This window comes from Asterias amurensis, chromosome 1 (genome assembly GCF_032118995.1).
Source record: "Asterias amurensis chromosome 1, ASM3211899v1".
NCBI classification, from domain to species: domain Eukaryota; kingdom Metazoa; phylum Echinodermata; class Asteroidea; order Forcipulatida; family Asteriidae; genus Asterias; species Asterias amurensis.
This window is the reverse complement of record NC_092648.1, coordinates 10769721-10796897: the sequence shown is the minus strand read 5'-3', so window position 1 is coordinate 10796897 and position 27177 is coordinate 10769721. Positions and strand designations below refer to the sequence as shown.

At 38.1% G+C, this 27177-nt stretch overlaps 1 protein-coding gene across 3 annotated transcripts in view; it reads right to left on the bottom strand.

Moving 5' to 3' along the window:
* LOC139945382 (uncharacterized) overlaps window positions 1-20135 on the bottom strand; it is a 73023-nt gene extending 52888 nt beyond the window's left edge. For 2 of the 3 annotated variants that reach the window (XM_071942733.1, XM_071942747.1), the window contains exons 1-4: window positions 12988-13191; window positions 10072-11103; window positions 6226-6449; window positions 2562-2803 (exon numbers count right to left, since the gene is read on the bottom strand). In XM_071942733.1, the coding sequence (XP_071798834.1) occupies window positions 2562-2803; window positions 6226-6449; window positions 10072-10990 (1385 nt within the window). In that variant the 5' untranslated portion in view covers window positions 10991-11103; window positions 12988-13191. Of the gene's footprint in view, window positions 1-2561; window positions 2804-6225; window positions 6450-10071; window positions 11104-12987; window positions 13192-19935 lie in introns of those variants that run through there. The other variant, XM_071942740.1, reaches the window with a different exon arrangement.
* Between the last annotated feature and the right edge of the window lie 7042 nt (window positions 20136-27177).

Here is a 27177-nt window from a genome sequence, read left to right as displayed (position 1 = left end):
CTTTTCTGGGTTTTTGTTTTGTTTCTACTTTGTACATACTCATTTATTTTATTTTTTGTCTTGTTTTCTTCTTTTATTGATGGGCATGGTTCATTTCCCACTGCTTCCCCTACTTGTTACTGCACTGTCAACCGTCGTTTAATGTCATGTAAAAAATATCTATTGCACCACTGTGTTGTAGGCCTATAGTAGACACGATTCCTAGTCGCAGTAATAAAGCACAGGCATTCCCTCAGATCATTCATTATTCCACTCATTGATCAACCCGTTTAACCGTGAGCAATTTGAATTAAATGTAGATGAGATGCAAACATAGAACGAATTCGCTCTCGTGTGAACTTGATACGTACGCCGTCTGCATGCCTTTTCATTCCGGGTACAATGGACGTAAAGATATCCAGGTGTTATGACGGTGAACCCTTTTACCTTCATCGGGAAAGAAAGTTCACCCACTCGGTAAATGCTTGAATAATGTTTGCAGGTGTCCTCACTAGGGTTACGATACCGAATAATTTGGAAATGAAGTCAACAGGACGAATAGATGTGAGGTTATGGTGAACTTTAAAGGAACATTACAGAATTGTTTTTTTTTGCTAATAAAACAGTGGCTGACAGTGCAAGCATTTTATTTAACCCACTATATACATAAACTGACCAACATGTGGAATTTTGAGATCGATCGGCCATCTGGGTCACGAGAGAATAGTGAAAAACCGATTACAAATTTTGCATTGCATCGATGCCAAAATAAAAATGAATAAAACGCTCACTGAGCGATAAACTGCAAACGCGAAGTTAGATTATTTATTTCTCATTAAATATGATATTTCAGACAGAAATATTTCAAGGGATGTTTTCTACCATCATCATTATTAGACCGTGTAAGTTTTATGTAAATCTGTGATCTTCACGATTTTTGTTTCTTACCAATTCTGTTACGTTCCTTGTGTTTTTTAACACAAAGCAATCGTAAAGTAAATTTTGTATAAACAAATATAACATTTCATCAAAAATTATACCTTGTTTTTTTCATCGGGTAAGAAAGTTCACCAACTCAGTAAATGCAATACCGAAAAATTGAAAATGAAGTCTACAAGACGTGTATAGTGTGTCGGCCTATTAGTAAACTACAAAAAACAATAAGGGAATCAATGTGTGGTGAAGAGGTTTTCAACTACTGGTTTAATCCCAACGAGGCCTGGTTCTTGATAATTTATAAAGAACCAGGCCTCGGCAGGTTTAAACCACTAGTTGAAAACCGATTCAACACACTTTGATTCCCATTCATAAATACCTTTTCGGTAAAAAAAAACATCAACACTTTGGGTCAAAAAGTAAAATAAATACAAAAATGGTTATTGTTCAATGATTTTTTTCAACACAACACCCCTCCAGCTATGAAATGGTAAGGCCCTCCGCCGCCCTCGGGTAAACAACTCCTTATAAAGGAATGCTGTGCGCGTCGCTCGTATCGCGTGGTGTGGCACAACTGTTCCCGGCCGTTGCGCTCGGCCAATAGGAATGAAACTGTCTTATAAGAACAGGTGCAAGCTCGCGTGTCACGCCAATGTTTCAACACTTTTAACTGGTCATAAACAAAGGTTTATACACACCCACGTGACGCGCTCTCCACCAATAGGAATAGCGAAACTGTCTGAGGTATTTATGAATGTATGTTTAACAGTTCACTGAGTTTTTGTTTGTCTTGAAGTATTTATCACTCTTATATTTTTGGACAAGATGTTATTTAAGGCAATCCATCAGAAAAAAAAGCCAACATTATAAGGAAGTTCATCCACTCGGTAAAGCTTGAATAATGTTTGCAGGTGTCCGACTAGGATAACAAGACCGAATAATTTGGAAATGAAGTCAACAAGATGCGATAATTTATGTTGTGTAAGGTTATAGTGAACTCTTAAAACAATATCTGTTTGAAAGTTCATCGTAGTTTTTTCGTATGTGTTTTTCAATTTGTTCATTATCAATGTGTATTGATACCTCACCATGCAATGCCTCAAATCATAGATGTGTTTATTATTCTTATATCCTTGACAAGATATTATTTAAGACCGTTTACTATAAAAGGGCGAAAGTAGAAGCAAAATGCAAAAAAATAAATAAAACATTTGCATCAACACTTGAAGTGTGCACGGATAAAAAGTGTATAAATATTAATGATATGGTGTTTTCAAGACTGTACACAGCAACAAACATGACACCCAGTGTGTTAAAACAAGACCCACGAAGGACAGAGATGTAAAAGCCGACAAATGTCTTTAAAGTGTATTTAAGATATTTTCGGAAAGGTTTGATTTGATTTCTCGTCGATTACTACAGTTTTGTGGACTTTTATTAATGTGGAATTAATGTATGACTGTTTTGTTGATTTTGTTATGTTGCTGTTGTTGTTGTTGTTGTTGTTGTTGTTGTGGTGGTTATTGTTGTTGTTGATGTGTTAATGTTAAATACAACAAATATTATCCGGACAATACATTGTCTAAAAAATAAATTGTTTAAAAGATAATCATACTAAACGGCAATTTGAATATAATTTAACTTACCTCTGGAGAGTCGACTTCTCATCATGGGTATCCGGAGATCTCTGGACCCGGTCCAGCTTGGTCTGTGAACTCTTAGAGTGCCACAGATACTCCACAATGTTACGGTGATGTTCCAGTTTGCTCAATCTGTACAGTATGGCAGACTCATTGCGCCATTCCCTGGTGTGAGGCTTGGTGAAGATCTTTAGGAGACCGCGACGAGGTGACCCGTTCTTTGATTGCCACTCGACGATGCCAAAGTTCTACATTTCAAAAGAAAAATGATACTACAATACATAAAATGAAGATATGTCAATTAGAGTACTTCTCTAACAAAAACGATCATTGTCAAAATGTGATGTGGGCCATATTAAAAAGTACCGACTGTTTAGAGAAATTAATGTACAGTTAAAGTTTAAGAGAACGCGACGAGGTGATCCATTTATGGGTTGTCACTTAGCCCTATAATTATAGGACTCTTTCTCTGTACACAGATACAGAGTCCTAACTATAGTATAATACGAAAATGTAAGGCCGCCAGGGCTAGGTTGTCACTCAACGATGGCAAAATTCTACACATCAACATATACATGATTTTATAACACTTAAAAACAACAAAGAGTAGTTTTAAAAAAGAAAAAACTATTGTCAAAATGTTATGTGAACCTTGATAAAAGCTCGGAGCGTTTTGTGGAAAATTTGTTCAGTTTGTGGTCAGAGCAGTTTTTATTTATTTTTAAAAATCAGATTACAACATTCTACAAAATTCATTTCTTAGGATCAGTTATTGTTATCTAAAACGATTTGATCAATCTGGAAGCTCACTGATTGTTAAGTTCTACAAGCCTGTAGAAAACATTTCCCATCTGAACGATGATACGTACTACACGGCAAAAACTGGGCTGTTAAAATTGACACCAGGGGTATTGTCACATACAGCTACCGAAGAGAGAATCGAAATGTACACCGCAGGGTGTTAAAATAACACTAATTTCTGCAGAAACAGTTAATTTTGAACCTCTCTTCGGTATCATGTGGCTGACAACACCCATGGTGTCAATTTCAAGATCCCATTTTTTTTTCAGTAGTCATTTTAAGACCCATAAAACAAGCACGTGTATTGTGAACATAATCCTTTACAACAAAATGAGAACTTGATTTGATGAAGGTTTTAATGAATTGATTCGATGGTGTGTTTATTGAGGGTAGGACGAAGGTTGAAATAATCTTCCCTCTTTAAAAAAATGTTGTGTAATTAAACACACAATTTTAGGGTTTATGTTTCAAAATGAGTTGTGAATTTGTTTTGCTTTATGTCGTGAGTTTAACTACGAGCAGAACAGAAACAAGTTTGTGTTAGTTCATTGATTTTAAACAAAACGCAAGTTCGCCCGAGGCTAAAAGCCACTCTCTGTAAAGGCATACAAGAGGAACAATTATGATAAAAATATTCAAGGGTAGGAATTGACATTCCTTTTCAAACCGGCTAGACTGCAGGATTAAGGGAAACATGCACATATGCAAGTAGTTCCACAGATATGCAATAGGGCCTACGTGGTTAAAGCTGTTGGGTTGTTTGTTTGTTTTACATCTCAGAAAAGCAAGAGTGTATAAGTGAGAAGAAGCAAAAAGCCTGTTTTCACACTCAACAAACACCCTGATATATAGGAGGAACCAGGTCAAACTCGTTGGCACATTTACATTAAAAATATCTGTATAAAAGACAAAGGCTGGGAACAGACCTATACGGAGGGAAAGAGGTTGTATTGTTGATCCAAACCCTTCACTAAAATATATTTAAAAAGTATTAACAATAGTCTTGTAAGTTAATGTGTTTTTCAAACATATTAGTGTAATAAATATCACATGTATAATAAAGAAATAGCTTTAATTCATATGAATTTTCTTGCAAGACTGAATGCTTTTCTGTACAATTTAAACTTCAATATAAAAAGTTACACTGAATTGTATAGTAATGTGTGCACCAATCCATAAGCAGATGCTAACATACATGTGTAATTATTTGCCAGCACTATTCGTGCAAGATTTCACAGCAAATACAAAATATGGACATGGACAAAAAAATGAACCTTGTGGCTCTACTTCAGCTTGCCAATCAATGGAAATGCGGCAGTATATTTTTGTGTAGCTTCACTGTAATCAAAATATTGCCGCTGGCTGAATAAATCCCAGCACCGGTGTAATAGAGGGGATTGTTCCTTGGTTTAAAGGCACTGGCCACGTTTGTAAATTACTCCGAAAATAAATTAGCATCGACACATGAGCAACGGATAGCTGAATTGTATAAAATATCGTGAAAAACGAATCCCTCTGAAGAAACGTAGTTTTTGAGAAATCGATAATTTCTCACTAAAGTATTTTAATAAGCCTTTTTCAGGCATCTAAAACGGACACACATTTTGTGCAACAAGGGTTTTTCTTTCAACATTTTCGTTTCACTTCGATGACCAATTGAGCCCAATTTTTCACAGATTTGTTATTGTATGCATATGTTGGGATACATCAAGTGAGAACAGGGGTCTTTGACATTTAACAAACGTGTTCACACAGTGCCTTTAAAGAATCTCTCTCTAACTCGGGATCACTGTGGGCAAATGCAACCGCAATCTGATAATATAGTGTGACGCAAAAACGTTCTCTAGAATTCATCTCAAGTTTCGTCTTCAATGTATTGACCGTATTTTTTTTCTCGTATGAAAGCCATCCCTTTAGGGTACGTCGGTTTTTATAGCTTACAAGCGTTCGGCTTGCCTGATAAATTGCTCCCCATTTAGGTATCTATCTGGTCTTATGGCGACGGTCTTTATTAGTAGATAAATTGTTGCTTATAATGATTGAGGGTTATACTGTCTAATGAAAATGTCGCTGTGCAAGTTAGTATAAATAATGACATGCTTAACAAGTAACAAATAACAGAGATATTATCTCATATACCAGAAAGCTAGATTTTGGATATTCTGGAATTGTATTACTTTTACGTTTGGAATTGCTTATAAATGTACTAGTTTTTATAGAGTTGTTTTGTGAAACTCATTTCAAAACGCAGGCATATAAAAATAATTGAAATATAATCTACATGATTTTTACAATCATTCAGTATACTGTGTGACTTGTGTTTTAGATATTTTCTATGATTTGTTGACAGCAATCTGTAAACAATTGTTTTGTCATGACGTTTGTGTGTACTTAAGGTTCTGCTTAAAGACAGTGGACACTAACGGTAATTGTCAAAGACTACTCTTCAGTTGGTTTATCTCAACATATGCACAAAATAACAAAGCTGTGAAAATTTGAGCTCAATCGGTCGTCGAAGTTGCGAGATAATAATGAAAGAAACAAACACACTTGTCACACGAAGTTGTCTGCTTTCAGATGCTTGATTTCGGGACCTCAAATTCTAAATATGAGGTCTCGAAATCAAATTCATGGAAAATTACACCTTCTCGAAAACTACATTACTTCAGAGGGAGCCATTACTCGTAATTAAGTAAGGTTTTATGATAATAAATATTTTAAGCAATTACCTATAGTGTCCACTGCCTTTAACTGAAATGTTGTTTTAATTTCAGAACCAACACTACTTAAAATAGATTTCCTCTCGGTTCTACCTTAAATTATACTCCCTGCAAAGTTTCAAAAATCCATGCATATTCCGTTTCCTTACCATGTTCATATGACGCCCAATGATCGGCACCGTCTCCACCCAGTGCACCACGGGCGGTGCATTTAAGCATTTACCGCTCCTCTGGCTAGGTGATGAGACGCTTTCTACTGATGCAGTAGCGTCCTTTCCGTTTGCCATCCTATACACATCCATCTTCTTCGGCACTGTAATGGTTCCGGTCATCTGACCGACTTGCAGTTGCACCGCGTTCTTGGTCTTCTCAACTGAACATGAAAGAAAAAAGCAGGACGTGCAGTTTCAGAAAACACACTCTAGATATCTGGCATCATTTTAACTTGATCCGATCGCAAGTCGAGTTCTTTAGGGTCCATTCTCAGAACTACAACTAAAGATTTAAAAAAAAAAAAAAAAAAAAAAAAAAAGTACGTGCAGTTTCAGAAGACACGCTTCATATATCTGATGGCATATCTAATTTTAACTTGGTCCATTTGCAATTCGATTCCTTTAAGGTCCGTTCTTTGAAAATCCTGATGTATCTGGGTCCTCTTAAAAATTAAGCAGATGGTTATTTTTCATTCCTTCATCCGTTCATTGGAACTGCTAATGTATTTGTGTCATCTTTAAAATTCAGCAGAATTTGGTGGTTCGTTTCCAAGTACTGCTGTTGAATAGTTTCCATTAATTGAATAATCAGGCAGGTTATTGTTCTTTTGAATGTATTAAAGGCAGTGGACACTATTGAAGTGCCATAGTTTTTGAGTAAGAAGTAATTTTCCACGAATTTGATTTCGAGACCTCAGATTTAGAACTTGAGGTCTCGAAATCAACCATCTAAACGCACACACCTTCGTGTGACAAGGGTGTTTTTTTCTTTCATTCATATCTCGCAAGTTCGATGACCGATTGAGCTGAAATTTTCACAGGTTTGTTATTTTATGCATATGTTGAGTTGAGATACACCAAATGTGAAGGCTAGTCTTTGACAATTACCAATAGTGTCCAGTGTCTTTAAACAGGACTGGTAAGGATAAAGGGATAAATGCTTCATACAAATTTGTTTTCTTTTTTTTCTAACCTAGGTACATCAAACTGAAGAAAAAAAATAAACAAAATAATCCATGTATTCATGCAATTAACATACTACTACATAATGGAAACCTATGTCAGTGGTTAAACACTCACGCACACATCATAGTACACAATTAATGGTGAATGTTAATGAGCTAAAATTGCCTGAGACACAATGGTGGAAATTAGAAATAACACATCTCAAACTTGCCTGCGAGAGAATGACATTTATTAGACACTGACTATGACAACAACACAACGCTTCAAACTGAAAGAAAAACACTCGCATCCAAATCAGGCCGTGTGAAGAAAACACAAAACGAAAGGATATCATACTATTCGTGAAGATCGAGAGTAGAAAGGCAAAATAGACACTTAAAGGTCAAATAATATATTATTTTTCATGAAGATCGACAGAGAAATATGGTAAAACATGTAGACTTTGTGCAAGTTCAACTCGTACATCTTCATTAAGATTGAGTGAGGACAACCCCAAATGCTAAACAATTCGACCGTCTTAAGTGATGCAAAGTGTACATTATTACAAATTCGATTCACTTTTGCTGTATAGTTCGTCTATCATTCAAAACCACAGCAAATAATGTTGAACGGGACAGTCGGAGAGTTAGTTCTGTGTACTGTTAAGTTTACATTCATCACATGATACCATTTTGCAGGCTAGAGTTGTTTGTACATAATTATTGCCCTTTCATTAAAAATCACAATAGATGATATTGTATAGTCAGATAGTAAGAGGGTCGACTGTGTACCATGTATGCTCAACATGATATCATATTGCAGGGCGGCATAGTTTATGAACCACAAAGGATGATATTGAATGATCAGACAGTAGGAGGGTTGTATGGCCGTTCACAACAAGGTATCATATTGCAGGACGGCAAAGTTTGTCAATAAGAACCACAATGAATTATATTGAATGGTCAGACAGTAAGAGGGTTGACTATGTACTAATCATTTACAACAACACGGTATCATATTGCAGGACGGCATAGTTTGTCATTAAGAACCACAATGGACTATACTGAATGGTCAGACAGTAAGAGGGTTGACTATTATACACATTCACAGCATGATATCATATTGCAGGTTGGCATAATCTGTCAATAAGAACCACAATGGACTTTTGAATGGTCAAACAGTAAGAGGGTTAACTGTGTACAAGTCATTCACAACAACACGGTGTCATATTGCAGGCACAATCTATTCACCCTTTTAAAAACCGGTCAATGAGAATGGTATTGAATGGTCAGACAGTGCGAGTGTTAAAGTTGCTACCCAGATGAACTTTACCCTACACAATCCAATGTACAGAAATCATCTCACTGTTATTAGTATTAGTGGTTCAAATGAAAAGCAAATTGTAACCAAAATGGAGAGGGAATATTAACTTGTTGTGATTGCTTAAACTTCGTGTATAACTAAAGCAATCAATCCCCGCCCCTCTCCTGTACGTTTTGGTTTCAGTGGGTGCGTTCGATTAGCTTCCCCGGGTCGACCCCGGTGTGTGGCGGTTTTTTTTTCCAGGACTAACGTGTGCAGATAGTTACCCACGTTCGTCCAGGAAAAAGAAACCGCCACACACCGGGGTCGACCCAGGGAATGGTAAACGAACGCACCCTATATTCTGAGCCTCATACAACTGACCACCCACAGCCACCCCCTACCCCAAATTGGTTGTACAAACGCTAGTTCTTTGTATGTTTTGGTTTCAATAATGTGTTTTCACAAGCAATTAGTTCTTTGTGTGCGGTGATACACACACATTAAGTGTGCTTTTCCAAATATTTTGAATTTCATTACAAAAGATATGACAACGAAAAAAAAACAAAGGTGAACCAACAACAATGTAAAAAAGTGTTTGTATTGTTGTTTGTTTGCTTTTCTTGCGTGCCCGTTAATATTTTGTATTACAATAAATTAGTGTTGTTCGTTTTAAGCTCTAACAGACGTTTATCACCTTGTTGAGTCATTAGTGTTGACATATTGCAGGTAGTACTTGTGTTTTTGACCTTTGGAATGTCAAGTACAAAGGTATTAATTACACACACCACAGAGTTATGATTGACAAGTGACAAGCACAAATAAAAACCACACATCACAATGGTGCAAATAACGTATATTAAACATCACAATCATGCACGTTATAAAGAAGTTTCTGCCTACCGTCATTTTGTCCTGAGGGGGAAAGATTAAAGATTCAATAAAAATAGTTCATGAGTCAAAATTTAAAAAGGTGTAACCAAAATCCATGCGTTAGAGTAACAATAAAATCTAGCGGAGTTTTTAGCTTTAAAACTATTATTCTTTTAAAGAAACATCAGCTAATACGTTTCATTGCAGTGGAGCAGTGCTTTATATTTAAAAGTTGAATGGCAAAATACATGTTGGTGTTTTAGAAGAAGTGAGAAGCTTTCAAATATCATACAACAAAGGTCTCCTGAATACGACTAAAGTAAGCTGGTCGAAACGTCGATACATGTATGAGAATAACAGTGGCATAACAATGCATGTTCATTTAGTTTGGCATAAGTGGGGTGATGACAAGTTTTGTTTTTAGCAAATCATTCCTTTGCCTATTTTGTCGACCGAAGGGGGCAGGGGGCAGGGGGCCGGAGGGGTAGGGTTCTGAACGGAGGAGGGGAGGGGGACCCTCATCCTAGTCCCGCCCAATCTTGTATGCAACTGTAAAATAACATAAACGTCTCTTCTCTGAGTCACCACTTCTTATAAAACAAACACATATTTAAAACACGATTTCAAAAGTAACAATTTCAAGAAGTAGACAATAACACATACCTTTGTTTTTTGCTCCTTTTAGACATGACGAAAAAGTGTAATTTTTACAGCTAACCCTAAGCAGGTACAGGAAAGGTCCTGCCGCACTCCCAAACGGTTGAACCACCCCGAACATCCACTGTAGCACTGTATCAGATACATTAATCCCAGCAAACATGCAGAGTAGTGTCAGAAGTGGCGGGATCCAGAAGAATCCCATCCCAAGATATAGACAAGACAATCTCTTCACCAGGAGAGAGTTCTTCCGGACGACTCGCGCTTCCATTGGAATGGCAGACTCGAGAATGTTCTGTTGTCGACCGAGATGGCAGAACATCACGGCACATAGGAGGAAGATGATGAAGATGCCAAGGGATTCCAAGACGTAGAGAACAAGTGTGACCTCCCACATTGGAGTGAAGAGGTGATACAGAGGAAGACATAGTCTGTGGCGAGAGCTCCCTTGTGCAATCTCGAAGACATCAACCGGGAGAAACGGCACAATAAGGACCACGATGATGATCAAAGCTTCAATGAAGGCAATGGCCCGCATCTTCGGTAAGTAGTTCTTCCCTCGTTTGAATCGTCGCGGGAAAAGCAGCCAGAGCAGGATGTTGCTGGCCATGGTCAACATCCCTGACAGAGACAGCAACCAAGACGCGATCCCTAAATACCCGGAGAAGGAGCAGAGGGCTCTGTATTTCTTATCCCCACCATCGTCCTCCTTGATACCGTTGTTCATGGACGCGAGTAGCAAGACGAAGATCGCTGTCAGAAGGTTACAGAGCAACAGGTAGTACAGGTAAAATCCGTTGACAGTAGTCTCTTTCTTCCGCGGCCAGCCCATGACAATAAGAAGCACGTTGATGAAGATGATCATCAGGGCAACCGTCCACATGCCGGCTGCCAGGGAATCGGAAAGTTTGAGTGCCGAAGACATCCTGTTTGGTGGGTCTCCTTTTGGTCGGCTTTATTTGGCTTCTTGTTCGCTCTCTGGAGTAAGCATTAATATAATCCATCCCCATTCTTATCAAGGTCAGGTATCTGCAATAACTAGAACAAACGGAAATAATCTATAAGTATGGAATGTGTTCACAGTAACAAATCAATACTACACACAGATGGTTTCTAGGCCAATGTCACTTTAAAGGGAGGGTATTCTTTTTGTAATTACTCAGAACATTAATGACCATAAAAAAACTTCAAATACACTGGAGAGCTAATGACATTATACAATTTTTTATTTTATTTTAGAAACAACACCATTTTAAGTAGTGTAGTTTGAAACAAAGAGATATTTTCTTAGAAACCAATTTTAGTCTAAGAAAGCTATTAGGCAGGAACGATTGTTGGGTACATTTTGACACAACAAAGTTGGGTAAGAAATTTGACGCATAGTTGGGTAGCCGTTTTACACAGAAATTGAGTACATTACGACGCAACCCCTGTTGCGTATGCGTTTTACCCTCCAAACGACCATGTTCCCTCTTGAACACCACAAAGAGTAAAATTTTACGCACCAATGGGTATTTTTTTCTTAGAGTGTATGCATTTTGTTGTGAATTTGTGATTCACCAAAGTAAGACATTTTCAAAAGTATACACTGCCATCAAATAATTGTTTTCCCCGTGCCAATTATTGCATCAATCTTTCTCCTTAAAGGAACACGTTGCCTTGGATCGGTCGAGTTGTCTTTGATAATCGTTCTGTAACCGTTTGTTGTAAAATGTATATGGTTAGAAAGATATTGTAAAAGTAGAATACAATGATCTACACAAATATGCCTCGAAATTGCGTGGTTTTCTTTTTACCCTGTCGACTAACACGGTCGGCCATTTACGGGAGTCAACATTTTGACTCCCATAAATGGCCGACCGTGATAGTTCGCGACGTAAAAGGAAAACCGTGCAGTTTCGAGTGATACTTGTGTGGATCACTATATTCTACTTTTAAAACATCTTTCTAACCATACGCATTTCATAAACGGTTTCAAACGCTTTTAATAGACCAACTCGTCCGATCCAAGGCAACGTGTTCCTTTAAAGGAACACATTGCCTTGGATCGGTCGAGTTGGTCATCATATTCTACTTTTAGAATATCTTTCTATCCATATGCATTCTATAACAAACGGTTACATACGCTTTTCAAAGACCAACTCGACCGATCCAAGGCAACGTTTTCCTTTAAAATACATATTCCAAACATAATTATAATTAATTGCTTTTGAGGATTTGATGTTTTGCAAGCCAGCTAAAACAACTTATGTTTTATAAAAATAAACCAAAAAAAATTAAGTAAACCCAGCATAATAGTGTAAAATCGATCCATCTGCAAACCTTAGTACTTTATTTTAGAACAATTTACACAAATTGTTCAAAAAACTACCATGACTCGACTGAGTTACTATCGGACATACACACATGATACTGAAAACCTTTGGATGATTTGCTAGCTTAAAAAACCTCCATTGGTGACGAGCCATGGGGAGCTGTTGATAGTATAAATCAATGTGAAAAACGGCTCCCTTTGAAGTAACGTAGTTTTTTAAATCGAGGTAATTTCTCACTCAAATATCAAATAGGTTCTGGCCTAAAGCATCTGAAAGCACCAATTTCGTGCAACAGGGGTGTTTTTTCTTTCTCAGGCTCTTGCAACTTCGATGACCAATTGGGTCAAAATTTTTACAGATTTGTGATTTTATGCATATGTTAGGATACACCAAGCGAGAATTTGGTCTTTGTAAATTACCAAAGCAAGAGCCTACCATCAACATTACCGTATACGAGTGTGTGTATTGTTCACCGGCAACAGGGACTTCCCCAGTTCACTTGTTAGGCCCTGCTCATGCTGAACGCAACCCACATATCGAGCGGCAACCAAACCATGACCAAACCGCCATTAGCATCCAAAGAAACGTACACACAAATATTACATACCGTCATAGTGTCTGTCGCCAGGCTAGTCCTCACATTCAGCTTGCTGTAGTAGAGAAAATATCACATCAGTCAACAGAAAACAGCTCAAAGACACAAAGTAAAAATGGAATTCCAAGCACTGTCGTACATGTATTCTAAAATCCACTGCATAATAACCGTTCCTGTCCGCCAACTATAAGAGATATGCACAGAATAATGAGCACCCTTCCATCGACCTAAACAGTTTGCCAGTAATGTGCATCACATCCAGCACGCAGACTGCTATACGTGTGCTATGCAAGCTACGGTCGGCTGTACACAATTATTTATTGTGATGTTTGCAAGCTGCGCATAGTATGGCCACGCGCCATGCACACTTGTTCACCAATCAATCATCTCCATAGGTTCAGATTTTATGAATGCGCAGGTGGGATGGTGCAAGTGTGCTCAGTAAACAAAATGAATGACTAATTTGATTATTCGAAAGACAAGGTTACAATTCTAAGGGACGATTTATTTTACTATGTTGTCTTCTCCAACACAATCAGAGCATACTGATCGAAACGTCGAGTTGAAACCAACGGTTCTTTTCAGAACCACCTCAACTCATTAGAGATAGTCATTTAATGGTGTTACCGCAAACCTTTCTATATGTTGACATCAATGTGAGATCTAACGATAAATAATAAATACGTGTAGATGAAAATATGCGTCGGGGATAAAGAATATTAAGAATATTAATATTTTGGTTTTACCCTTACATCGAGGTGTACTGTACTCGGTACTAACCCGAGCTTTGTGAAAAAATCAGTCACATTACTTGGGTGGGGTTCGAGCCAACGACTTTTTTATCAAGAGCAGTGTCTGACCAGTTATAATACATTTTAAAATGGTACAAACAAGATATGCCGTCGAAGTCGCCACACAAAGTCAAAGTGATTTAAATTCAAGATATGTTTATAATTTTGTCCATTCATTTGTCTCGTGAAAAGCAAGTGAGGGTGGGGAAAATAAAATTTTATATCCTTTCAGAAAGTCTTCACTCAATCTTAGGGGTCATAATTGCCTCGGGATATTGATCTATGTCAAAAGGGCCTGACCCATTCTGGATCAAAATGACCCGACATCTTGTTTTAAAGGCAGTGAACACTGTTGGTAATTACTCAAAATGATTATTAGCATGAAACCTTACTTGGTGACGAGTAATGGGGAGAGGTTGATGGTATAAAACATTATGAGAAACGGCTCCCTCTGAAGTGCCATAGTTTTCGAGAAAGAAGTAATTTCCCACGAATTTGATTTCGGGACCTCAAATTTAGAACTTGAGGTCTCGAAATCAACCATCTAAACGCACAGAACTTTGTGTGACGGGTGTTTTTTCTTTCATTATTATCTTGCAAATTTGATGACCGATTGAGCTCAAATTTTCGCAGGTTTGTTATTTGATGCATATGTTGGGATACACCAACTGTGAAGGCTCGTCTTTGACAATTACCAATAGTGTCCACTGTCCACTGCCTTTAAGAATTATTTCAAGTTGAAACAAAATCCGAGTAAAGAATAAAAATGTTTGTCCAGTTTCTGGGTCAGCCTGACATACGAATGGGTCAACCTGGCCCACAATGGATCATAATGATTCGCAAACGGGTCGCATATGGGTCGGCCTGATTCTTAAAGGGGTCAGCCTGACCGAGAAATGGGTCAGGCCCATGGATCAACTCTGAGTCAACTCTGACCCGGTAATAAGGTTTCAGATTGCATGATTTTAGATTTACTTTTACATGGTAACTATATACCTATATATAACTATGAAACAATATACCCAGATAATGATATGCTGTGTGCCTAATTTTGTTTTCACTTTACATTTTTTTTTCCAGAAATAAATTTGAATGCCTCAAATCCTGTATAATGTTTGTTTATAGTCCGATTCACACGTGAAGTATTTGTTTGGTGGTATTATGGTACGGTGATGGTGGTTAGTGTGTTTGTTTGTCGGTTTGTATGGACATAAATACAATTAGAGTTTTTTGTTTACATGGTGTATATGCTGTTATATATGAGGCTACATGTACATGACCGGTGTTCCCCGTACATAATAGCATTGGCCTTGACCTTCTATCATGTTCCAGTTGAATCGCTCTTAGCACACGTCGTACTGTTTTTCTACTCCTGTACCCGGTTGTCATGGATTTATAAGATAAACAAAGCAGCCAGTGGACGTTGCGCGACATGGAAATCTGCCGCTGGTACATTTCCAATTTACCGTCTCCATGGTAACGTCTTTTTGATTGACAGAGGGCGCTAGTACACATTGAGCATTTTTCATCTTTCTGTTAGAAGGCTCGGGCCTTTATCACACGGCCACGACTCTGCCGGTTTCGTAAACGGCAGTTTAAGAACTCGTCGCTCCCATTTTGAGCAACATGGGAAACGTGCAAAACGAGGAAGGCGATGTGAATATATAGAAATATATTGTAGTGTATCATCACTTTTCTAATAACACAATGCATTGATAATAATTATGGTGCTACAATAATAATAGAGTGCCCTACAATAACGGGGAAATAAATTATAACACACCAAAGGCAAAAAGGGAAACATGGAAACTGAGAAAGGCGATGTGAGTATAGAACTGTTAGTACTGTAGCGTCAAAGCACACTACACTACTAAATAGCGCCTAAAACAACGGATAAATACATCAGGAACGACAAGGGAAGCATGATAAAATTAATGAGGAAAGTGATCTGGAGAAGGCGCTTGGATAGCGCCACCTCTCTCGCCTCACAGTAAGCACATTGCACCAGGAAAGGCGCAGCAGCTGCAAATGTCCCGGACTCCCTGTCTACAATCAGAAACACACGACTTTGCCGACAAGAAAGCCTTAAGCAGGATCGATAGCAGCGTACACCAGATTCGTTAACGAGTTGTTAGCGAAGTAAATTGGCCAGATATGACAGAGCTTGAGTATGGATTTAAAAGCAGAAACTTTGAAAGAAGGAATCATAGTCATCATCATCATCGTCATCATTATCATTAACAATATTCATCGACCACGGTCGAGATCAGGTCTTTGTCGCTGGAAATCGTGTCAGGAAGTGTAAGTGGTTGACTTTTTTTTCGCAGGACAGAGTCTAACTAAAAATACTCTCTAGATATGAGCAGACGTGTGAAGAAAACAACCGATAATGAAATTACCTAGTATTGATATCCCTTTTAACTCTAAAAACCTTTAATATTCTGTCATCGGTGACCAAAATAAAACATGAAATCGACAAATGGTCGATGTTTGTTGTCAAAAACCTCGTGTGACGTAAACCAATTGAACAAATAAATAAAAATATAGCTTTAAAATGTATGATATTCTTTATAATAAATAGCCTAAGCACATGGTGCAACATTGGCCCCAAAATGACAGGAGCTATACAATTATAGGGCCTGACACCATCTCAGTGGCCCTGGCCCACAAATCCCTTTGAGACGTTGTTCCTTTCCATTGTATTTTCTGTTTGACCTCCTCACCCCCCAGACCATTCGGCATGATATGGGTCTCTGAGAGCCCTGATTGAGACCCATCCCTCTGGTATCTCCTGACGATGACTAGAGCAAACTAGTTGAAACGTTAAGACAAAATTAAGAACGCACTGCCCGGTAGTGCAGTACTGTTAATTACGGTCATAAGCTAAATTATAGGCCCAGCCAGTTGTTTATACCTTCCGCGCGCGGGTAGTAGTTAAAAAGCAGGACAGTTCTTTTCAGAACTGAGACGTTTCCCGAACAACCCGATAAATCTACTCCGCGGTAATGTTATATAGAAAGACAGTTCTCTAAAGAACAAACTCTACCTGGCAAGTAGATACACACATGGTGTAATATATGTATACCTCACCATGCAATGCCTCAAATCATCTACAATCTGGTGTTCATCTCAAACCTCCGCTCTTTGGACTACTTATACCAATGCACATCTTCATAAAACAAAAGAATACTAACTAAATTTCAATGCAGGTTTCGATTTGAAAGAAAAATCTCGAAACTTACCACCATGTCATTATCCAGTAAGTACCCAAGACAGTCATCAACAGATACACGTATGGTGCCACAAAAACCCCAAAGAAAGACCATCCATTCCCACAAAGACCATTACTGTACTCAAAGCTTTGGGACACAAACCTCCATGTCAAATCAATGGTAAAGCCGCAACGGATCAACACAAATCTGACAAATACATCGATGAAAATCGACTTTTCGATTTTAAGGAAGGGGCACTGACTTTAACGTCCCCTGGACGATAATGGTGAACAATGGGGGAAGTAACAGTAGACAACATGGTATAGGGAGTGTCGTCATAATCAGACAATAAACACTGTTTAGAGTACTTCTTCGTCTTAAGCCTAGTCTGCAGTGGTAGTAAAAATAAACACATAACCTGAAAACAGCATCAATATGTTCAAACTTTCGGTCACACTGCGTCTAGTTTAAAACTTCATCCCCCCCCCCGGTAATTTGCAATCTCAAGTTATGAACCATATTTCTTGAAACTACGAGACTTGTTTAAAGGCACTGGGCACTAATTCATATTGTTAAAAACATATGATGGAACAACACCTTACTTGGTAACGAGTAATGGTGAGCTGTTGGTAAAATACTACGTTGTGAAAAAAAAGAAGTAATTTCTCACTAAAAATCTTCAAAGATTTAAGGCCTGAAGCCTTTTATTAGGCATCTGAAAGCCCACACACTTGTGCAACATACATTGGGATACACCGAGTGAGAATGGTCTTTGACACTTACATAGTGTCCATCGGTGCCTTTAAAGCCGTTGGACACTTTCGGTGCAGACAAAAAATTAAAAGTTCACAGATTTGCAAATAACTGACAGGGTTTACAGAAGGTAGTTGTGAAATACTTCTCTTGAAATATTATTCCATGAAATGCTTCACTTTTTGAGAAAACATAAAAACAATATCAATTCTCGATATATCGAGAATTACGGATTTACATGTCATGCCACGGCGACACGTGCGGAAACAAGGGTGGGTTATTGCCGTTATTTTCTCCCAACTCCGATGACCAATTGAGCCTAAATTTTCACAGGTTTGTTATAAGAAGTTATATAGAAGTAGTGATACACGAAGTATGGGCCTTGGACGTTACTGTTTACCGAAAGGGTCCAATGGCTTTAAAAGACGATTTAAGGCACAATCAATAATACAATACTTAGTAAATAAGCTTCACTGTATGACCACTGTTTGCAATTTCTCTGAAGGACGAACGGTCTGATCGAAAAAGTCGATTTGTTGCACTATCGGTTCTTTCAGAACCTAATGAGGTTATGAGAGAGATTTTATCACGTGGTGCCATCGCAGACTACTTGAGTCAAGACAGCCCCACCCTAAACAAAGTAACCTGCATGTATTCTTTACACGTGTGTCTGGCAGCTCAGAAGTTTGGAAATGAATTCATTTTCTTTTGCTGAATTGTTGTTTTTTGTTTGTTTCTTTGTTCGTTTCTTTGTTTGTTTGCTTGTTTAGACGATCTTTCCGTCAAAGGAATTCTGCAAACTCCAATAAGGGGATATAAACACCAAGCTTTTTTTTTTTTTTTTTTTTTTGGGGGGGGGGGTATTTTTTTTCTTCGGGCAGGGGGTTTAAAATAAATTTCAGGGTTTGCCCTATAACCTTTTCAGTGACTTGCCGCATCAGGGCCAGTTAGTTTTCATTTACTGGTCGATCGGCTTACACTAATGGGCACTTTGAACTTGCCAGCTGGATCATTTGGAAAGCATTTTGACTATGCCTATTGTAACGAGTTTAGTTTGAAGAATTTGGTGTTTGGACCTGGATAGCAGGGAATTTCAAGCTAGCCTTTCCCCCGTCTGCAATATCCAGTGCTAAATAACCGCAGACAGATACAAAACGCATAAACCCATTCTGTTTACAGTTACACCCAAATACTGGGATTACAAGTCGGCTTAAGCAGGCTTAATTTGTCGGATTAATCACAGCCACATTCACCCATTGTTATGACCCTGGTTAATCGATAATCAATAGCAACTGGGTCAGAACCCTGAATAACAGTCAGCTTTTATGTGGTACACACTGTTAACGGACTGCCATTGCAAGGCAGGCCGTCCAGCATACAGAGGTGTACCGACTGGGAAGTCAAGAGACAACAAGTGTCGGTTTATTTATTTTTTTCTTCGAAGGATACAAAGTTAAAACACAAAGAAATAGTAGGCCCAACACGGGATGAGGTGTATAATTACAGCACTACGAATACACAATTATTAAGTTCCTAGTTTTCGGAGGGGACCCGATTCCTCATGTAGTCCTAAGCAACAAAAATGTGTAAGACTAAGCATCCTTTGAAACTTCGATGGTACCATGGATGGATTAACAAAACTCTTTTCTTTCAAGAGTTGGTTTACAAAATATCCGAGATTGTCAGAAAAACTTAATGATGTGCCTCTAAATAACACACAGCACCAATAGCAATTACCGTGCTGCCCTGTTTTTTTTTGTGGTTCCCTCTGCAAGGTTCAAATACAAACTTACATTTTTGTCATATAGAGAAGGCCCTATGGTTCCACAAAGAAGTGCCCCTTAGTTTGCAAGATGAAAATTGCTGCGCTCATTTGAGAGCAAAGTTCAAGACCAGCCCTGTAACTATTTTAATGGTAAAACACAACCTTACATAACATTTATTAAATGGAACAGTTTCCATCCTGCCACCACTTTCCTATTTTTGTGATGAATTAAAATATGATCTTATTTTCTCAAATGAAACATTTCTTTAAAAAAAAAACAAGTGAAAGGTAATGGCAGGACACGGAAATTTTTCCCAAATTTGAAGGAATATTTTGAAGATGTTTGCCTTTAACACCAACGGGTCCAGAGGCACCAATCGCCCCGGGTCTTTTTTTACCTGATGTCTATTGGCATCGCTGAAGCATTTACAGTCCTTACCTTGCTAACTGACGATCTCAGAATCAGTCACAATTGCCATCGAAATCACCCTTGTTGCGATGATCTTATTCCTCAAAATCAACACTTTGTCTTCACTACAGCGTTCCAAGTCAGAATTCCTAGCAGAAAGCATGCTGGACGAATTCTGTTTCGAGCTTTTTGAGGTTTACTCGAGGGACTTTTCCCCAGACCGCTTTTTCATGGAGGCTGCCATTTTGTAAAGTTTTGCAAGTTCCCGGATGTCTACTCATCATAATTATAAGGTCGTGACCTCTATTCTTATTGGTTAAGAGTTCCTCGCTCCTCGTCATTGTGTTTGCCCTGGCCTCGCTTGGTCGTCGTAAAAGAAAGTCAAAAGAAGACTCAGATATTGGCGACGGTGTCGTGTGGGATGAGGCTCGCCGTCCGTTTGCGCTGGAACTAGATTACTTGGCCCAATTTCTTAAATTCTGTAAGCACAAAAACTTTCTAAGCACATACTGTTTTGCAGCATCTGGCCCAATTTCATAGAGCTGCTATTAGCACAACAATTTGTTTAGCATGAATTTTCTTCCTAAAACAAGACTACCAGCCAAATTTCCATTTGTTGCATGCTGCTTGTTACTGATATTCAGTTATTGTTTGCTTAACCTGAAAATCAGTTGGTAATCCGGTTTTTATCAAGGCAAAAATTTCATGCTAAGCAAATTTATGTGCTTAGGAGCTCAATGTGGTTGGACTCTGGTTACCAGCCAAAATTCCATAAAGTTGATATTGGTGTGGCTGGTGCCTAACTAATTTGTTTGGTCAGCAAGGAAATTTGCTCAGCAGGATTTTCTGCTGTACAGCTTCATGAAAATAGTTGGCTCCGGGTCCATAATTTGTCGGTCATGCAAGTGAAAACAAAAAATGTAGTTAAGAAAACGGATTGTGTCGGTTGATTTTTAAGGCTCCTTTAAATCTACAAGTCAAGCTTGTTAAAGACAGTGGACACTATTGGTAATTGTCAAAGACCAGTCTTCTCACTAGGTGTATCTCAACATATGCATGGAATAACAAACCTGTGAAAATTTGAGCTCGATTGGTCGTCGAAAAAAAACACCCTTTTCACACGAAGTTGTGTGCGCTTAGATGGGTGATTTCGAGACCTCAAGTTCTAAACTTGTGGTCTCGAAATCAAATTCGTGGAAAATTACTTCTTTCTCGAAAACTACGTCACTTCAGAGGGAGCCGTTTCTCACAATGTTTTATACTATCAACCTCTCCCCATTACTCGTTACCAAGTGAGGTTTTATGCTGATAATTATTTTGAGTAATTATCAATAGTGTCCACTGCCTTTAACCTGCCTCCTAGATTTGTTGGATTTTGTCAAGTTCTTGCCCATTGGGTTGTGTTGTCTTTGGAGACAAAATGGCGTCCAGCAACCACGTGACCAAGGTATACACAGCGCCCTCATGGTGGGCATGATAAGCAAAAGGCCGCATGTCATATGATGGCCAAAACATTTTATTGTGATTAGTATGGACAATGGTAATCTTAAGCTTCAAACGTCTAGAAGATCCCCTCCAATGCCAGCTATAGGTCAAACTCAACTGGGATATATGGTATTAAAAGGGAAACTGAACAGAAGATGCAAATATTTTTATACCCCCATCTTCCAGAAAAACAAAACAAGACCGCTGTATAATTAACCTATACATTACAAAACTGTTCAGTGTTGCGTATAGATAATGAACTTTTCTATAAGAAGGTTGAGAAGAATTAACGACATACAGAAAATCGAAATTACCGTATGTATTTATTGCATTGGCTCAATAATATACAAAACACTTGGATATCGAGATGAAAATGACAATATCCTTTATGATTAAAGTTTTTAAATATTCCATAAAACCTGCTACTTCAAAGAATTTATGTAAGTTGCAGTAGCCTCATTTCTGCCGACATATTTGTTTCTTTTGCAGAATTTAGATGCGTTTCTCTAGACAAATTTGGATAGATTAAGAACGAAAATCAAACAAAAACATTCCGAATAATGTACACAATTCATATAAATTACAATTAAAAAACAAATTCAGGTACATATAATTTGTATCAGGTTAAAGTTTTGAAAAAAAAAAAAATACTTTTACAATAACGAATCAGAATATCAAACTAAAATAAAAACAAAATAAAAAAATGGATGCAGCATATGATAAATTACGGAAAAGTCCAATACACGTTCGCTGAAACGTTTGCTTCTACTTCAAAATTATTAACTAATGTTAAAATTTAGTAATGGTAATCCGTGTAATGCAGTAAATATATTAATAACAATAATAATAATAATACTAATAATATAAGACTTGTAATGCGCACGTATATCCACCCTGCTGAGTGTTCAAAGCCTGTAATATTCAGTGCATATTTATGTTCAGTGTAATGTTATTAAAGTAGCCGTGTAGTGAACTAAACATATATTAAATTATTCAGTTATAATATAGTAACTTTTTCTGTGTAATGTATTGTAAACCTTATTTCACAAACCGATTAATCGCGATCAATCGCGATTCGATGGGCTAATAGCTCTACTGGCAGTTTTACTTAGTAGTTTAAATTATATTCCATCGGCAAAAAAAAAGTAGACCGGATAGATAGAAAAAAGGCAGAAACCTGACATTGAGTCGTACAATTAAAATCGTTTAAGACACTGAACGCCTTTGGTTATTGCCAAAGACCAATTCTCACCAATGCACCAAATAACAAACCTGTTAAAATTTGAAATCAATTGGTCGTCGAAGTTGCCAAGGTAATATAAATAAGGACAGAAAAACACCCTTGTCACACGATATTGGGTGCTTTCAGATGCTTGATTTCGTGACCTCAAAATCAAATTTGGAGGTCTAGAAATAAAATTCAAATATTTTAGTGGAAATACGAAAACTGCATACTTTACTTTAGAGGGTGCCGTTTCTCACAATGTTTTTTATTATCAACAGCTCTTCAATGATCATTAACAAGTAATTTAGTTTTTGTTTTTTGCTAACAGTGACTACCAGTAGTGTCCAGCGCCTTTTACACGAGGGAGTCCTTATTTAAACCAGTTATCGTTGGTCAACAGAAAAACAAAAATACTGCGTATATTTAAATTTGTCAATCTGACAAAACATCAACGAAATATCATTTTTTTTTTTCTTTTTTTTTTCGTCCAGTCAAACTTTCGATAGACTGACCCCATCCACAACGTTTGACTGTTGACCTGATGCCAAATCACTCGAGTCGGCAGAGACGTGATACACAGACTGATAAGGTTCTCGTCTGTACGGTGGCGGGGGCTCCACCTGATGGAACTGAGGGTTAGTTTGTCCGGCGTTAAAGATTGTCTGAATATCTGGCATTTGAGTCTCGTCGTTTAGTCTGGTTCTCTTCCTAAGTAGTAAAAAAAAAAAAAAAAAAAAAGAAGATAATCAAAGAAGTTAGGTATGGTCGTCCAGCTGTTGTTTGAAATGATGCATGGTGTACCTCCCTAATGTGTCCTCATTGATGAGTTTGGAAGGCCAACAGTTACATATTTTAGTGTGGGGCTATTAACTTTGTGGCAATCGTCGCTCGAAATTAAGTTATCCATATTCATAATGGCACCTGATGTCAATTTTGGGACAGTTAGTGGCGGCCATAACACTGTACACTATTGTTAATTTTCTAAGACCGAACTTCTCACCATGTGTATCTCAACATAATGCATAACATAACAAACCTGTGAAAATTCGAGCTCAATTGGTCGTCGAAGTTGCGAGATAAAAATGAAAGAAAAAACACCATTGTCACACGAAGTTGTGTGCTTTCATAATGCTTGATTCTGAGACCTCAAAATCTAATTCTGCTTTATAGAAATCAAATTCAAATATTATTTTAGCGGAATGATACTTCTTTCTCAAAAACTACAATACTTGAGGGAGCCGTTTCTCATAGTGTTTCATACTATCAACAGCTCTCCGTTACTCATTACCAAGTAAGGTTTTGTGCTAATAATTAGTTTGCGTAATTACCAATAGTGTCCAGTGCCTTTAGAATATATTTTATGAGAACGTGGGTAGGGGGTACCCTCTGCTCCACATCGAGGCATGGTAAAGAAATTAGGAGGCAAACACTGAATTTTGATTCATGAACACTCAGAGACACTTGGATGGCCGATTAGCTTTTCATGATAGTAATGTGTTTATTTATTTGTTGGCCTAAGTCGATTCAAACTATAACGTAGTTTTGTTTGTTATTTTTTTTAATTTTTGTTTATTTGTTTGGATGGGTTGAGGTTTGGGTGTGATGAGGTTGAGGTGGGTGGGTGTGTGTGTGTTGGGGGGGGGGGGGGGGGGCTGATGACAGCCCTCTTAACACAAACCTGATGTAAATGATTACCAGCATCAGGATATCAGCAGTATTATCACGCCCACTGCGGCGCCAATGATGAGGCCGTTTAGTAATTTGTCATCAACTATAGCAACAGTCATGAAGAAAAAAAGAAGGTGATTCAATAAAGAGAGAAGTGACAACTGCCAGACCGAATGGTGCAAGTTTTCACAGGACGAGTTAAAAACCACGCAGTTGTTGGGGGGGGGGGGGGGGGCAATTCATGATAAATTTATTATTTATTATTATTTATGTCCAGCACCGGCTGCGCGTTTGAACTGTTGATTTTGAGCATGCATGGCAGTTCATGTCCAGCACCGGCTGCCCGTTTGAATTGTTGATTTTGAGCATGCATGGCTTTTATGTGATGAATTCATCAATGTGTTTTACACTAAAGTTTTTTTTTTTAACATAGGAATCAACTGCACTGCAAAAACTGGGGTGTTAAATTTATTCGCTTGGTATATATATGTGACAGCATCTACACGGTGTCAATTTCACTATCTTATAGTAATGGGGACAAATAACATCATGATGGTGTTGTCACACACATATATATATATATCAGGAAGAATAATTTTAACACCCCAGTTTTTGCAGTGTGGAGCTCAATCAACGACCTCAGGAATAACTACCAGCCCCTACCAACTGAGCTATCTAGCCCTAATTTGGTTGCTCCTATTAGTAAATATCTTTGTTCGTGGGGTGCCAGTCAGAACCCATATAATGAAAATAAATGGCAAAATGAAAAGAGCTCTGAAAGGGGGCTTGTTCAAAATATCCTAGGGTAGACTTTAAGGGTCACTAGGTGGCAGCAGACTTACCATGCAAATCAATTGTTCATTTAATTGTGCGCATGTTCGGACTTATGTACGCAATAGAATTTATCTGAAGTCTGCTGCCATATAAGGCATCCCAAACTCTCCTGTTTGTAGTTTTCTATCACTAAAAATGCATATCTCACGTCTAATTTCCATGTGTGACTTTTGGTGTCACTAGGTGGCAGCAGACTTTAATACCAGGCAAATTCATTGGTCTAAGAATTGTGCGCCTGCTTGGACTTGTTTACACATTGGAATGTTTCTGAAGTCTGCTGACACGTACAGCATCCTAAATTCTCCTATTTGTAATTTTCTATCACTAAAAATTAGACTCCCGTCTAATTTCCAGGTGAGACTTTTGGTGTCAAGAGGTGGCAGCAGACATGAATACCTTGCAAATCCATTGTTAATTCGATAGACGGTGCAGCCATCTTGATTTTTTCCCCATTGATATCAATGTTACCAAACTGAGGCTGAAAGACCAAAATAGTCTGGTTCCCTATTGCAAAATGATTATTAGCAGTCATTATCGTTATTCGATACGAGGAACATGACCAAGATGAAGGCAGCATGATAGAGGTCGATTGTGCGCCTGCTCGGGACTTAAGTATGAAATTTACAATAGAGATCAGTGAATTGTACTTGCTCGCTCTGCTGCCACCTAGCGTCCCAAACTCTTATTTGTCATTTTATATCACTAAACAAAGGATCTACCTCAACACTCTCAATATTGCCAGCCACTTGCCTTTATCCTCGAATACACACTCGAAGTCATCACCCGACCATGAACCATCATTTCCGCACGTTCGCCGTTTGGTATGGTCATCGGTTCCCTTGACGACGTAGCCATTTTCACAAACAAACAGCACATTATCCCTGGATTGAAGAATGACTGACTGCCGGACAGTGTCACATGATTTGATGGCGGTGGCCATAAACATCCAGGCTTTGCTGTTGAAAAATTTACCAGATTTGTCTCAAGTTATAAACCACAAGTGAATCTGACTTTGTAATGTTTAAAGGCAGTGGACACTATTGGTAAATACTCATAATAATTGAATAACATACAAACTTATCTGTATGGTAACGAGCATTCTGTTGAAAGTATAAAACATTGTGAGAAACGGCAACCTCTGAAGTAACAAAGTTTCTTCCTTGAAAAATAAAACAGGATTACCAACCAAATTTCTATTTCTTGCATATTGCTTATTACTGGCATGGTGTTCAGCTACTGTTTGCTTATCCTGAAAAACATGTAGTAGGGTCATATCTTTGGATTCCGTGACCATTTTTTGGCTACCTTTTTTTCTCGATGGATTTGGCTTCAGGAACCATTTAAAACGAAAATTAGCTCCTATGAACCTCTGAAATGTGATAGGAACTTTTTTTATTGCGCAATATTCAAAATGGCCGCCGACGCCATCTTGAAAAACATAAACTGTAATAGCTCTTGCACCAGATGACCTAGATGGACAAAGGAGATGTCCTTTTCCACTATATCTGACATGACAAATACACTGGAGTGGTAATTGTAAGGTTTGGGGGCCATCTTGACCTCTTAATCCAATATGGCCGCCGGACGCCATCTTGAAAACCATAACTTTTATTAGCTCTGGCACCAGATGACCTACACGGACAAAGGAGATGTCCTTTTCCACTATATCTGGCATGACAAATACACTGGAAGGGTTATTGTAAGGTTTGGGGACCATCTTGACCTCTAAATCCAATATGGCCGCCGGATTGCATCTTGAAAACATAACTTTCATTAGCTATCGCACCATGATGACCTAGACAGACAAAAGATATGTCATTTTCCACTAAATTTGGCATAACAAGTCTACTGGAACTGTGTATGGTTGTGTAGTTTCCCATTGACTTGTGTATGGTTGTGTAGTTTCCCATTGACTTGTGTATGGTTGTGTAGTTTCCCATTGACTTGTGTATGGTTGTGTAGTTTCCCATTGACTTGTGTATGGTTGTGTAGTTTCCCATTGACTTGTGTATGGTTGTGTAGTTTCCCATTGACCTGTGTATGGTTGTGTAGTTTCCCAT